Genomic DNA, 15,581 nt, shown 5'->3' with positions numbered 1-15,581 from the left:
GTAAGAAAACAGTAGGTAAATGAAATACTAAGATATTAGGCATCTTTTTCTCTTATTTTTCGAGTTGTATTACGAAAACGATAAATAACTTTCGATGATCTATTCAAAGGATAAACACACGTTTTAAATTACAATTAGGATGCAGGTGCAGCGAGTAATTATTGCTGAGTTCCCACAGCGCATAGACCTCTAAGGCACGCCAGGAATGCCGCGGCGTACACACGGACCCAATCTACATACGTTTACATAACGTACCACGAACCACACGTGAACACATTTGACAGATGCTATCAACGAAATTTAAAGTCCACATTTTGCATGCAAGCCTCAAGCAGCGTAACGTCAGTCTCGAAGGCAATACCACGGTTGAAACGCTTAAAGGTGTATTTTTTTAAGGTGATTATAGTAAAATGTGCTTTTTTAATTATAAAGCGCGGGAGCGACGAACGCGTCAAGCTGCGCTCGCGCCGCCGAGCCGGTATAAAACCTATTAAAATCAAAATAAAACGTGGCACGCGACGGCGTCCGGCGCGCCGCGGCCAACCGTTTGCTTTGCATCGCCTGCACCAGTTTTTTTCAAAGCCCCCTTTCTGAGACGTTTTTGTGCAAATCTTGCATCCATTGTGAAACGAAACGAAGCCGAACAAAGCTAGATTCATAATTCGAGCACACCTGGCGGGAAGGCGTCCGCCGTTCCGCGTTCGAACGGTCTCAACCGCCGTGTCAGGACAGCGATAAATCAGTCGTGGCCCCCGATAAATAAGGGCCTAATTGCTTAATACGAAACTAGGGTCGGCCGCGGCAAAATTCGCGAGGAACAATAAACGTCTTGCGCATAACGACATAAAGGAAAGACATTGAGTAACGAGACGCCAAATATTGGGGATGTGCTCTATTTTTTCATGTTAGAGCAAACGCAGGTGATGTTACTGTTATAGAAAACGTAAAATTCAATTATTCGTCTATTGACAATAAGAATTTGGAGCGTTTCTAATCCCTGTCGTCATGCGAGGAAGCTGGTATGGTTGGCACGTCGTTGGTCGGGTCGTAAAGTTTGCTCATGTCATAATGCAACGTTATGTTTAGCTTCTGCCCGACTATTGTACATTTATTCAAAAGCGAGGCGGTGCCACTTAACCGACGAATTTTATGACTTGCAAAGATCATTATAGACACTTTGAGACGCTTCAGATGACTATTATAATGTCGTAAAAAATGCAATTTGATAGCTTTAAAGCTAACATTAAAGCTTTTATAACGTCTGTACAAATATAAATAGATATAGCAGATTTTCAGGGCATCGTTGGTCGATGTACGATTGTCATCGTGGCTAAGCCCTCTTGTGTGGTTCGACCTCGAATAGATAGGATGAAAGCTAAGAAACTTGCTTGGCAAAATACAACATATCCGATAATTAATGAAACAGACAGTAATGTCAAACCTGCTTACTGTATTACCACTTATTGTATTTTTTTTTCCTTTGAAGACTAGTACTTAAATAGAATTTAAGTATGGCTCATGATTTCATGATTTCATTTTCTTTATGCTGTTAGCATGTATGTTAACATTATGTACTTAATAATGAACCTCCAGGTCTATGATTCTTAAGTATGTTAAGTACTCTACATTGTACTTAAAATCCATTTGTATATGTGACTGTTTGTGTTCTAAATAAATAAAAATAAAAAAATACAATCGGAAGTTGAGATATTTCTAACCAGACTATTTTCTTATAAGGTTATAAGTCAAAAGAACATGCTTCCCTAGCTCGACTGAGTTAGAATTGAACACAGTTTATCCAATAAGAAATACGACAAGAAAAACAATCTTAGGTATTTAAATTTGTGTGGCATACTTACAACACGAAGTTTTTTCTAAGTATCCGTTGTTTAGAAAACACGTTTGGGCCGATTTTTTACAATATAGTTTTAAATCTAAGAATGAATCTCAGAATGATAAGATTTTCAAACCTCAAAATGTAATAAATTTCTGAATAAAAAAAACTACAAAAGCATAAAAAATCGGCTCATTTGATTCAGTAACTGATAAGTGATAATGAAAAGGAAACCCGAAATTTTACAACAGCCGTATTACAATAAAATATCGTCAGCATTCGTAAAATAACGATTTAGCGAAAAGCGTATGTCAAACTATACATAACGTGTTTATCATTCGACTTGAGCAACAGCTCCCAAAGTGACTCCAGACTAAGTAAAATGGCGGCTGACTCACGTACCGTTTAACATATTGAAATCCTTTATTTACAAACAAAGCTGTTAAGGGTTAACAACACCGGATGTGGACAGAAATGGACATAACTCGAAGGAAGTCGCATAAAAAAGAGCGGCAATCGATATTGAAATGAGAATGCTTGCTTGATTATGCATTGTCTCTTTAACGCCTTTGTTTTGATCGAAACTTGGGCCTGCTATTTGAGGAGAATTTGTGTTATCGGATGTGGTGAAAACTGACCTACATTTGAGTTAGTCTAGAAGCCCACCGTACAAGAAAAATAGGCAGTCTGAATCAATGGTATTACCGTATTACAAAATAGTATTAGATTTGTTATGTTTTAAAATCGAACGAAACAACAAAAGCAACTCTGTTGCATTTAATAATGATTAAAATTTCATTGTAGGTTTGTAATAGTACAGTCAGCATCAATAGTAGCGAATGAAACAACGCGCCAAAAGTATCTGATATTCCGAATAACTTTTCAAAATATAGAAAAAAAAATTAAATTCATGTTCATAAGTATAGACAACAACTTAGACTCAAACTGTAAAAGTGCAGTCTTAGTTGTTCTATATTAAAGACATCACTTTTTGTTAAGCTGTTACAGAATGGTAGATACTTATGAAGCGTTATTTGATCCGCTATTTTTGATATTGACTGTACAGTCAAAAGATTTAATTTGTGACCCATTTCGTACCTTGTCACAGTGACAAACAACATGAAACTCGCTAGAGACCTCATACTATTGTCACTGTCACAAGGTACCAAATAAGTCACAAATTAAATCCTTTGACTGTACTAGGACCTTGGGACGCTAGTGTCGTACAGTCAGCATCAATAGTAGCGGATGAAACAACGCGCCAAAAGTATCTGATATCCCGGATAACTTTTCCAAATATAGATAAATCTCTAAAATTCACCTTCAAAAGTAAATCTTTTACAGTCGTAATTGTTCTGCATATAGAACCGTCAACTTTTGTTAAGCTGTTACAGAATGGTAGATACTTTTGAAACCTTGTTTGATCCGCTATTTTTGATGCTGACTGTACAATATCCGATACTGAACGACTAAACTACACGATTATTAAATTCTTCTTATATGACCTATCAACTATCCAACATCATCAGTACTGTTGGTTTAACGTTTAACTTCAGACTAATATAAATCTAAATCAGAGGGCACTGTGAATGTCATCTCGCTTTGTGAGGCAGGGCACAGCACAGCGGATGTCATTCCAGATCTAGAACAGAACCCAACTGGGGAAGTACCCCTCTTACAGAAAACCGCAGTCAAATAACACTAGACCCTACTCATAGTGTTCTGTTCCTGCCGGTGAGTAAGGTTGCCAGAGCTCAACGACGATGCAGAGTGTTAGGGTCGGCAACGCGCATGTCACTACTCTGGAGTTGCAGGCGTACATAGGCTACGGAGACTGCTTACCATCAGGCGGGCCGTATGCTTGTTTGCCACCACGTAGTATAAAAAAAAAATTGAAATTGTGTCTGAAAATAACCGCACCGCGGTCATGATTTTTCTAATTTTTTTGTGGTATTTTATTTCGCATGGTGTGAAACAATTTATTTTAAATACACGCGGTGTACACTTGTCTTTACCGCCTAACCTTTTCCCATTAAGGTCAAAATCCTAGACAAAAAATTAAAAGAAAGGAGTGTAATTTAAATGTATGAAGGCAGTTTATATTCATCTGTGCGCTCGAGGATTTGTGGGCTCGATACCATGTTTAAATGGTCATAGAATACTTAAAATTACTTGTAAGGATGTTTTGTGGTTAGCTCACCATTTATTTTGGTTGTTTTGTGTCGGCCATGCATTTTAATGTCATATTTACCTTTTTTGTTGATAGAAATTTCGGTCAGTGACTGTTTTGAGTTGAAGATTGCAATTTAAAATACACAGTATTTTATCCGTTAATTTTAAGGGTGCATTCCTGAGATTAAATTCAGTTACTTTCTCAAAGACACCGATATTCTAAATAACTCCATTTCGGAGATAATCAATAATTTATTTTTATTTGATAAGGACCCCTATTAACGTATACACTTGCTTTAGGACATGTTTACATATTAATTATTTATTAGTGCGGGTTTATACATTTGCTGCTTAGCGCAAGTACTATCTAGAAGGATCGATGTTCGAAATGTTATTGATACATATGTCAATTGTTTGGTTAAATTAAATAATAATGTCCGAATCCAGCAACGTTATATATACAACAATTAATGACTTTTAATAAAAATAAACATATAAAATAATCGGAACTAAACTAAATATTACATTTAATAACCTCAAAACGTACTTAGCTATACACCCCGAGGTTAAATTCCGGTAGGAATTCAATAAAACAACTTTAAGCACCAAACGTAGATTTATCAATGAGTTCGCTGAAATTTGCTTATATGCCGATCAGTTCGTTAATTGTGTGTTGTATGCCCTTGGTTTGTTTTACAAAATATGACTCATCAGGTCAATGAAACCGTACTGTGTACGCTTAAACAGCGATATATAAAATATATACCAAAATATACAGAAAACATTTTCTCAGAGTCGGGAACAAATATCCCACAAATTACATAATGCCCTTGCGCGAATTCCAACTCATTCGCATTATTCAATAAATTCTAGGTTAAACTATCGTATAATTTTTAAATTATTTAGGTATGAAACGACGGAAAGTACCAGAGCTAAAGTTATAATATTACTTTGTAATTAAGTAGGTAATGGAAATAAAACATTTATAGCACGGCTAGGACTTGAACCCGTGAACCCTGATATGTTCTATCGACATGATTACAGAGACCTTATTTATATGACATCTGACTCAATCATACTTTAAACATTTTTAAGATTAATCGCGCTATGTAATTTTCTAAAACGTTTATCTATTTAAGTTTTGATTCGGTTACGAAATTTAAACCATATTATTAAATATAAATAAATAGTATAGGGACATTCTTACACAAATTGACTATGACTAAGTCCCACGGTAAGCTAAGAAGGCTTGTGTTGTGGGTACTCAGAAAATAATATATATAATATTCAAATACTTAAATACATAGAATGATAATGAAAAATCGTTTATTGGTCACAATCATTGTGTTAAAAATTGAGAAAGGGTTGGAACCTCCTAGTAAGTATATCAGTACTTGTGACAGGAGATCCCGCTTTTCCAGAATACGATGCAATAACTACAATTCCGTTATACTTACAAACGTATTTTTTTAGCATGCGATTAATGTACGAAAAGCAATACATATTGCGCATAACAAAGTCCATATTACGATAGTCTTATAGACTAGGGTCTTTAAAGGAGGCCACTGATTACCAGTTTGCCGGACGATATTGGCCTCTCGGTTATTCGCAAAAGCTGACAATCGCGAATAACTGACAGGCCGATATCGTCCGGCGAACTGGTAATCTATGGAAACAAATCGCCTGCCTTTGCCTGCCAATGATTTACATACATACTATTTTTTAGGGTTCCGTAGTCAACTTGGAACCCTTATAGTTTCGCCATGTCCGTCTGTCTGTCTGTCTGTCTATCTGTCCGAGGCTTTGCTCCGTGGTCGTTAGTGCTAGAAAGCTGAAATTTGGCATGGATATATAAATCAATAAAGCCGACAAAGTCGTACAATAAAATCTAAAAATTTAATTTTTTTTACGGTACCTCCCCTACACGTAAATTGGGGGTGAAATTTTTTTTATCGTTGGGAAGGTCTTTCAAAACTAATAGGGGTCTTCAACAAACATTTTTTGATAAAGTGAATATCTTCTTCTTCTTCTTCTTCACTGGCTCAGTGACCCAAACAGGATCTTCACGCCACTTCACGCCAGTTGGGTATTCCGAGGGCGAACAGGTCTTTTAGGACTTCGTCGCTCCAGCGGTATCTGGGACGCCCAGACGGACGTTTTCCACCCGGGTGCCCCACATACGCTCTTCTCACGGCACGATCCTCTCCCATCCTCTCTAGGTGACCGAGCCAGCGGAGTCGTGTGGCCTTGATTTCGCCAATTATATTGGGCATCGCAACCAGCTCCTCTAGCTCCCTATTCTTTCTACGCCTCCAAGTTCCATCTTCATCTCTGATAGGTCCCAGAATCTTCCGCCAGATTTTCCTCTCCGCCACTAAGAGCTTGCTCTCTTCTTTCTGAGTCAGATAAAGTGAATATATTCGGAGATAATCGCTCCGAAAGGAAAAAAAAATGTGCCCCCCCCCCCCCTCTAACTTTTGAACCATAGGTCCAAAAAATATAAAAAAATCGTGGAAGTAGAGCTTAAGAAAGACATTAAATGAAAACTATAACTAAACATGATCAGTTTAGCTGTTTTTGAGTTATCGCAAAAAGTTTCCCCTTCATAGTAAAAAGACTTACTTTAATTAGGTACTGATTATGCAAATTTGCCTATTTGTTTAACTCGGGTGAAAGGTACCGTTTCATCCCTTGGTTAACAATTTACTATACTTTAAGCTCCAGTTTAGCTTATTGTGACGGAAGAGTAACTACGGAACCCTACACTGAGCGTGGCCCGACATGCTCTTGGTCGGTTTTTATTTGATAAAATTAAACACTATTTAGGCGACAGAACGGCGTGGCTCCGTTGAATCGTAATTTTTGCAGCACTTTATACCGAGAAAAATAAAGGCCCAACTAAACAAAATGCAGCACACACCAGTATGATATTGTCAGCTGTCAAATTACTTGCGTTATACTCGTATGCAGGCATCGGAGTTTTTATCGCACGGTAAGACTAATAGCGAGCTATGAAGTCGGTATTAGCAATAAAATTCAACTCATATTCATACTCATACTGTTCTTTGCGGATTAATAAATATAATGTTTTTTTTATAATAAATTTTAGCTAATTATTTAATAATGTCGTATTACCTATTAATCAATATGAAAGTATCGTGAAAAGTAATATACTATACGTACATGGGTAACCGAACTTCGGTTAGTACGTGACGTCAGATCCCTGTACGGAATACGAAATGACTTTAACCCAAGCACGATTACTTGCTAACAAGACGAGTTGTGACGATTATTGATACGATGACATGAACAGCTCAGCGATAATATAATATATTGTAATAACGTAGCGGCACCACTGACCAACAGGGAACCAGTGACCCGACACTTAAATTTTTATCCAAGAAAATAATAGTAGGTAACAGCGGGCCTACTGCGAACATCGCATATTGCGGGCATCTTTCTCTTTTACTCCAATTAAGGCGTAATTACAGTGACAGAGAAATATGTCCCGCAACTTGCGAACTTCAGTGTTCGCGGTAGGCCCTCCGATCTCCTACGACAACAGTGCAACTACTGGACAGTGTTGACACATTAAGAAATCAAACCCTTATTTTCTTGGATTAAAATTTAAATGTCGGGTTACTGGTTTCCTGACGAACTCTGGCGCCACTACGTTATGTAAGTGGCTTGGTTGTAAACTTGCATATTATGGAAATAAATTAAAATTGAATAAAACTAAAATAAGCGAAGCAAATCAGGCAAGCCTGCAAGGTAAACCGGGTACCGTAGCCTATGGATGTCTGCAACTTCTCTTTAAAAACCCGTAATCTTTTGAAGAGAACCTGTATGTCGAGAAGAAAGTTATCCTTATAGGTTGAGGCCTTGTCCAACAGTCGGCTTAGTTTATCTGTCTAGTTAAGAGGCTGTCAATACCTAAAGCGCGCACACTGTCTATTTGTATCGGAGTAAATGAGATAGCACTGTCGCATGTTACTGGGCCTGGGCAAGGGAATAATAAGAAAAATATTTAAATAAAAAAAAGTGGATTATTAGTGTAATATTTAACTCTACCAAGGTTTAGATATAAATGTTTTGAAATTGTGATTTTAATTGCAGACCCATAAGTCAAAACAATAAAGACATAAAACCGTTTAATTGTGATTTTAAGACCAATCTTTGCAATTATTTTCTATCGAGCCGATTTCGTTCAATCGTGTATCGAGTACGACCACGGTTTTTGAAATATAATTAATATGAACATATATTTTTCTTACTTGACTAAAACAAATAGTCTTTCTTAAAAAACTGTTTAAGTAACATCAATTTCAAGGACATTGGGTATTGACAGCCTCTTAAGTAGATTTTAGTTTAAAGTGTCAACAGATACCAGAATTTTTTTCACATTTATAATTACTATAAATAGCTATTCAGAAACAATTGGTAGAGATCGTATGATATTTAACAAAGTACGTTCGTGTACCTATTGGTGAACATCAAACATTTCGTTGAGGAAACAGTGGACGGAAACCAGACTAATTCAAATAATGTATAGTATTACATCTAGGTTGGAAGGTGATATGGCAATCGGTTCAAAAACCATGCCTATGATAATTCTTAGGGTTAGTTTGCCGAGCGGAGCTCAAGCTCCATTGCTTTATTTCGTAAATTATTGACTATTTAAAAGTCCTATATCACGTTCCATGCTGACATAAGAGTTTTGTAATATCTTATGTACAATAAAGTGCTTAAATACTATTAATACTACACGACCAAGGCCTTAGCCAGCCAGTGAATTAGGGGGGGCAAGTCAATATCACCGGTGGGGGCAGACGCGGCAGAGGGGCATACATTGTATGTAAAACTTGAGCTTTTGATTTGAGGGGCAGCTGCCCCCCCTGCCTGTACCTGTCTACGCCCATGACAACGACTCTCAAAAGTGCTTTTAGAATCGACCCAACACAGCTTCTAATTTGTCAAGCAGGTGCTATGCCAGGCTTGGCATTAGAATTCAGGGAAATGGATGCTAGGTGTGGAATGACCAAAACGCGTTGCTATGCGAGCTAATGGTAATAAAACTAATAAACGTACCTACGTAACTTGTGTTAGTGAACTTACCTAATTATTAGACTCGTTTTACGTAAACGTAATTAAGTACTTGATTAATATTTTAACAAGATAGGTATTTTAGATTTGGAATGTCCTTAAAATTATTTGGGATAAATAACGTTTTAATTAAATTGTTAGGTAAAATCAAGAACCTATTTACCTACGCTTAGTAGTTCCCTATGCCTATATACTTAAGATAATAATTTTACTGCTAGGTTATTAAAGATGTCTTTACTTTTATTATTTTGTAGGTGTTAGGTATCATCTACCCTCTGGGTAAGCAGTAAATGCCAGTAGGCAAACCACAGACACAAATAATTCAAAAAAATAAGTGTGTTAATTAATATTGATTGAAACTATTCACGGCAAATCAGAAATGCTTAAAATTAAGTAGATTAAATTAGAAATAAATTAAACAATTATTTTTGTCAAGCATCATCTAAAAGGACCCGCAATGCCATCTAGCAAGCATGGTAGTAACTACAAGTTGAGCTCTACTCGTTAGTAGATGGCGCTATAAACGGTTTGCCGTGACAACCAAGTGTTTGTACTTACCAGCGCCACCTAGTGGAGAATAGCGGAACGAACATCCCAACTTGCTCAGCAACGACGACAACGCCATCTACCGGAGAACACTGCATCCAAAGCGCACTTATTATAAACACATTTTTCACGTAAATTCGAACAACTGTCCACATCTACAATACATTTTGAACATTGATTTGTGTGTTACATTCACGTCACATGTGTGGTGTCGGTACACGGTTGCACTGAATATTTGGCACACATTTCACTGCACATGTGGTGTTGCATCATTAATGCATTTATCTGAAACAAAGAAAATGAGTCATGAGATGCTTATCAGGAAAAATTTTATTGGAATTTATTTGTTTTAGGTATTATTTATTGAACCTTTTCATCATAAATTGTTTGTTTTTGCTACAATACAGGTTACATATGACAAGTCAATATTTTGATATGCCTACTGTCTAAGAGAAATAATAAGATTAGCATTATGTTCAAAGATTTGCATATTCAAAAATAATTTCAACAATTTGATTCAATTATTACATTTTATTTATTATTTGTTAAAAATGTTATATGATACAAGTTTATATTTTTTTAGAACTTGCTTTTGAACACTTACTGACAGTATGCAATAAATTGACAGCACAAAGTCTAGAATGAATAGGGAGATATTTTTCCAAAATTTTATTTGAGCACAGCACAAAGATTTGAAAGATTTGTTTTTCAAACTTATAGAAAAATGTAAAAATTCCCTGTCGCATGCACTGATGTGCCATCGGAAAGTTTAGAAAATAGTGTAAGTCAAATAGAATAATTTTGGAAACTTCTTATCATTTTGAAAACGAAATATTTCAAAACTTCCATTTTGTTCATTTCTTGTGATATCATCATGAAATTTCCCAGAACTTTTCCAAATTTTTGGAAACTTGCATGAGGCAATGACTTGGTAGTACTGTTCTAAATTCTTTTGTGTAGCAATTATGCAACATTATTAATTTTTCAAAGTACCTGTGATATTCGATAATATGTTTCCTAATGGCAGCTGTTATGTTAAAAACTAAAATATTGGAAAATAAGTTACTTATTAATTTGGTATTATTTTCTTCATCAGATTGCTAAAAAACCACTATCCAGTGCAAGCACAGATGTAGCAGTTTAACAAATAATTATATGATAACTATTGTAATCAACATCATGATATTAGCAAGCAAATAATATTTTATAAAATAAAAAATACATAAACTAACATTATATATATGAAAATAATAACACACATTGATAATAATACTTTATATAAGATGTGAACTCGATTGCCAGAATGTAGCTAGTAGAAATATACCACAATTAGATAAGTCCAATGTAGATGCAACAGTATGAACACTACAAACAACTAATATACAATAAAATTATATCATAAACTATAAACTTGGTTTATGTAATATTATTACTAGGATACATAGCACAGATACAAGGGTAACTTATTTATAATATTAACTTATCCATTTTTTTATACAAATATATAAAATAATGAAGACGAGATATTTGCACATACTTATACACATTAAGTAAAGGAATTAAGTTAACCTATTCATTAAAGTAAGTTTAAGTAAGCTGATTTGATAACACTGATACCTATGTTGTATGTTTCTCCAGTGCATAAGATAAATATTTGTCGTGTTACTATGCAAGCGCACTTTGCAATGACCTTTTTGCAGTGCCCTTCAAAATGCATTTTGCAATTGAATTGCATTTTAAATATTTTTTTATCAGCTAGTATACTAATATACGTACCACAAACACTTCATCCATCAAAGCTCTAATCCTGGGGAAAGAATCCATCGTGAAAACACGCGTAACTAACCAAAATAAAATGTAAAACTCAACCTAACACTTTATTTTGCGCAGTTTGCACACCGAAAAACGTATAATTTTGAATGAGGATCAACACGGGTATAACTACGGAAATTACAATCGTTTCAACACTACCTTTCAGGCCTTCCTGTATGTAAAAATCTCGAATATTTGCCTGAAAATTGATAGCACGTGCACTCAGAATGCACATGCACTAATGTAACTATAGTTCCAGTAAATATATTTGGCTGACTTTTTTACTGATTTGCCAACTAGAATAAGGTTTTTACTATCGATATAGTATAAATTAACACGTGAAGAATATAACCAATTCGAATTACAGCGGCTGAAAAAACTGCACAAAGAAAACATATGATCGATCGTACAAAACTGAAGTGCACATGGATGGTCTATGGTTACATACTGTCAGCCGGTGAGCCGTCAAAAGTCAATGCAGCCAACCATTAGCAACAAAAAAAAACAATACTTGTCTATGTTAAGGCTGCAGTACACTTTCAGTGCTCACGCCCATACGTTTTACTGTTACCGATCGATCTTGTAAAATCCTGTAATATTAAAATTGATGGTGATACTGACCGTGGATGTTGAATAGTTGGTAAAAATAATTGTATATTAGCAGCTACATTTTAAATAATATGTTGTCACGAGGTCGTAAGGAGTGCCTGAAACAAGTAAAAGGTGAAAGAATATAATTATAATGTACACAAAAATAAATAAAATGTAGAAAGCCAAACCAAGATAAGTTGGCAGCGATGTTGATAGCCCAGATAGAACAAGTGTTATTAAACGTTAAACATCTTTGAAATTATGACGTGTACTTAACATTTTCACATGCTGGCTATCAAAATCGTTGCGAACTTAGCTTGTTCTGGTACTTACTTATTATATTGTATTATTGTTTACGTACCGGCTCATCTTCCACCCATAAACTTTCGAACTCTTTTTCGAATTTACCAACGATGTTCTGTTGGGATGTAACAATCACACTTTCATGGTTTGAGACCATGGCTTGGGTGGACCAATTCAGGGAACCTGACATCACAAAGCCCTTGACAGGTCTGGTTTTATGCAGCTTTTTCTCGTTCAATGCTTTAAACTGAGCATGCACGTTTAGCTTTTCCGCGTACATTTTTAAAATATTCTTCCTTTTAACGGCTTTAGGTCCGTCAATGATGCAGAACTTGTGATGCATTAAAATTGATTTTTTATTGGTCTGCACTTGAATAAAACCTGAAATATTAATAAAGTTATAAACACAATGTAGTCAAATTGTAAAACATAGACCTGTAGGAAGTGAAGAGTGGTATACTTACTGTATTCTTTAAGCTTTTTTATTTGCGAAGGTGGTGTGTTCGCCATGTCACTGTCGACGATTATCCTAACCAGCACGTGCTTTTGTCCTAGCCGAATGATTTGCTCAGCTATTTGACTGCTTGTTATTAAGTACATACAAACGTCCAATGTTTCACGTGCTGACTTTATGTATTTTATGAGCTTAAAACAATTGAGCTCTCTACTCTCACACATTGTTATTTCTTTGTTCGGTGTCACTCGAATAGTGTGGCGAACGACGTCGTCCGAGAATAAAATCACATCATTTATTTCACGATTTTTAGTTAAAGTGTCATTGCATGTCTCGTCATTAATCTCTTCTTGAGAGCATTTTCCTGCGTCGGAAAAATAGCTGTACACTTTTTTTGCTATTTGGGAGGCGACGATTGCAGTGGCCGTAGACGCCAAAATAATCTTAACACTTTTCCAGTCCATGATGCTTTCATTCACGTATCGATTTAACACCAGAAATCACAAATTAAAATGCTTTTGGTTAAAGTAATCAGTAGCCCACCATGTTGTTCACGCATTTAACTAAAACCTCAATATTACGTTTCACGTTATTTTGCCAACTACCCTCTTTTATTTACTTTATATAAGATTTCGATAATGTTAGTAGATTTCTGAAATGAAAAAAATTATCTATATATGCGTTTCTTTAGTTATTAAATAAATATAATAATAAATTATACTTGGAAAAATATAATTAACTTTAATTAAATTCATTAGTTTCATAATTATATCTTAGCCAAACATCTTTGCCACACATGCTCTACACCAAAGAATATAATCACAGATAATTGCATGTCATTTGCATATGATCTGTCTATATCCATAATAACACAACTTGTCACTCAATAAGAACAAGGAAAATGATGCTCATCTCTTTCTTTTGCGTGCTGGTACTATCGTAAGATAAAGACAGTATGATTCTCTCTGTCTGTGTTTGAAATAAGACAGTCCAGAGCTAAACTATACATTGCCAACTACACGTGCAGTGCAACGATTTCAACCGATCGATCATATACCGCAATGTATAAAATTGTATGCGATATCGGTGTGGTTTGTAGACAGCTTTAAACAACCTCAATATTAGCTACCATAGACAATATTAATATTGCAAGTGATTGCAAGCGAAAACACTGACCTTTTCGTTTTCGGCAGAGAGTATATTTTCGTTTCGATTTGACGTTCTTATCTTTAGCGACTTTAGCATTTTACGGTGATTCCTTTTGCATTGCGGATAGTGCGTAAATAAAAACATAATTGTAATATGAAAGTTTGGTTTCTAGAGAAATAATGATATCCAATCGATTCAGGAATAATGATTGGCCAAGTTACTGTTAAGCTTCGTGTCCATCAAGTGTAACAGATTCTAAAATTAGATGGAGTCTCGGCGCATTTAGGATTAAACAATGCCGAAGGTGCCGTACAAGTCGTCGGAGCAACCTGCTCGGGACGACGAGGATTACGAGATCGTGTCGTTTGAGGACTTCTGCGACAAGTCCCCGGGATCGAAAACAGATTTATTGACGTTGAACGACAATATCAACTATCGCATTTGCTACGAGGGCGAGAAGCCCGTGAAATTTGTGGATGATGATGGTGGGACGTCCAGCAGAGATTTGGAGCAGCTGGAAACCTCCCTGAACGGCTCTAAGGTCAGCTTCAAGGAGCGGTTGTCAAATTTTGCGCCTTTTGGGAAAGCGTCGAAGACCACTAGAGGGTCTCCGTTCAGTGGAGTTATACCGAAAGCTCGGGCTGAAAGTGACTCTCCTAGGGAGCATAGGTAAGAAAACTTTGTTCTTCTTTTAATTATACAAATTCTTTAACTGACCTGCAATGTGCCTATCAAATGCAAGTATTACTTAGGGCAAGCTCGCAGTACTGGTTGGAACTGGGAATTTCCTTACATCCAAAAATAGTTCCTGTTCAATATTCCATCCTATTATCAGTCTATATATCCAATACTAATACCATGTGTGTAGTCAATGTCATAAATAAATACATCTTACTAAACTCTGTGATAACACAACACAACTTAATCAGATTCATACTACATCCGACAACTCAACATGAGATGATTACATTAATTATGTTACATAAATTAACTCCTTCACTGCAGTAGGGGGTCCAATGATCCCATGAAAAGTATTCTTAATAGGCAAGTCTACACAGAATGAGCTGCCATGTGAGGAAATTGCCACGTGAAGCAGGTCGGTCTGTGTAGACATGCCTCGGCATGTTGGCTTGGCAAGACATGGCTCCACTGACCGGGCTGCTTTGCGCGACCACCGCCTATTTACGAGTTACATTAATTGTCACAGCAATGGTGTTAAATAACATTTCTTTTGGGCTTGTGCACAAATCACGCGAGGTTCGATAGGGGGGAGGGGGTCACGAAAAAATCACGACAGATCACGTTGGGGGAGGGGGGGTATAAGGAGACCTCACGTGTATTTGTGACGAAAAACCCTCGCGTGATTTGTGCACAAGCCCTTTACCATTCATAAATTTTATACCTTTGAAACAAATGGAAGTTCCCTACTACTAACTATTGCAGTTAAAAAGAGTCTTTCATTACTTCTAGAATACTTGTACGTACAACATTGTAGCATAGTTATTTCCCATGACACTACATAATAAACATTAATACAGATTTCATTTCAACTTGTTCAGCAGTCTAAAACTTTGGTCATCAATGTCATCATACAGGAATTAGCCCTTACAGTGTATA

The 15,581-nt window shown here is 36.1% G+C and overlaps 2 protein-coding genes across 5 annotated transcripts in view; one reads left to right on the top strand and one right to left on the bottom strand.

Moving 5' to 3' along the window:
* The window catches only part of LOC133523809 (mitochondrial cardiolipin hydrolase-like), a 267,377-nt gene extending 253,963 nt beyond the window's left edge, over positions 1 to 13,414 (bottom strand). For 3 of the 4 annotated variants that reach the window (XM_061859548.1, XM_061859547.1, XM_061859550.1), the window contains exons 1-4: positions 12,826 to 13,414; positions 12,420 to 12,742; positions 12,089 to 12,174; positions 9,668 to 9,940 (exon numbers count right to left, since the gene is read on the bottom strand). In XM_061859548.1, the coding sequence (XP_061715532.1) occupies positions 12,154 to 12,174; positions 12,420 to 12,742; positions 12,826 to 13,279 (798 nt within the window). In that variant the 5' untranslated portion in view covers positions 13,280 to 13,414 and the 3' untranslated portion in view covers positions 9,668 to 9,940; positions 12,089 to 12,153. Of the gene's footprint in view, positions 1 to 9,667; positions 9,941 to 11,431; positions 11,909 to 12,088; positions 12,175 to 12,419; positions 12,743 to 12,825 lie in introns of those variants that run through there. The other variant, XR_009800282.1, reaches the window with a different exon arrangement.
* A 246-nt stretch (positions 13,415 to 13,660) lies between these two features.
* The window catches only part of LOC133523891 (lysosomal alpha-glucosidase-like), a 55,930-nt gene continuing 54,009 nt past the window's right edge, over positions 13,661 to 15,581 (top strand). The window contains exon 1 of the mRNA XM_061859645.1: positions 13,661 to 14,633. Within this exon, the coding sequence (XP_061715629.1) occupies positions 14,260 to 14,633 (374 nt within the window). The 5' untranslated portion in view covers positions 13,661 to 14,259. The remainder of the gene's footprint in view (positions 14,634 to 15,581) is intronic.

Source organism: Cydia pomonella, chromosome 12, assembly GCF_033807575.1.
Source record: "Cydia pomonella isolate Wapato2018A chromosome 12, ilCydPomo1, whole genome shotgun sequence".
In the NCBI taxonomy this organism is placed as follows: Eukaryota; Metazoa; Arthropoda; class Insecta; order Lepidoptera; family Tortricidae; genus Cydia; species Cydia pomonella.
The sequence above is the reverse complement of the archived record's forward strand: the minus strand, read 5'-3'. Positions and strand labels throughout refer to the sequence as shown.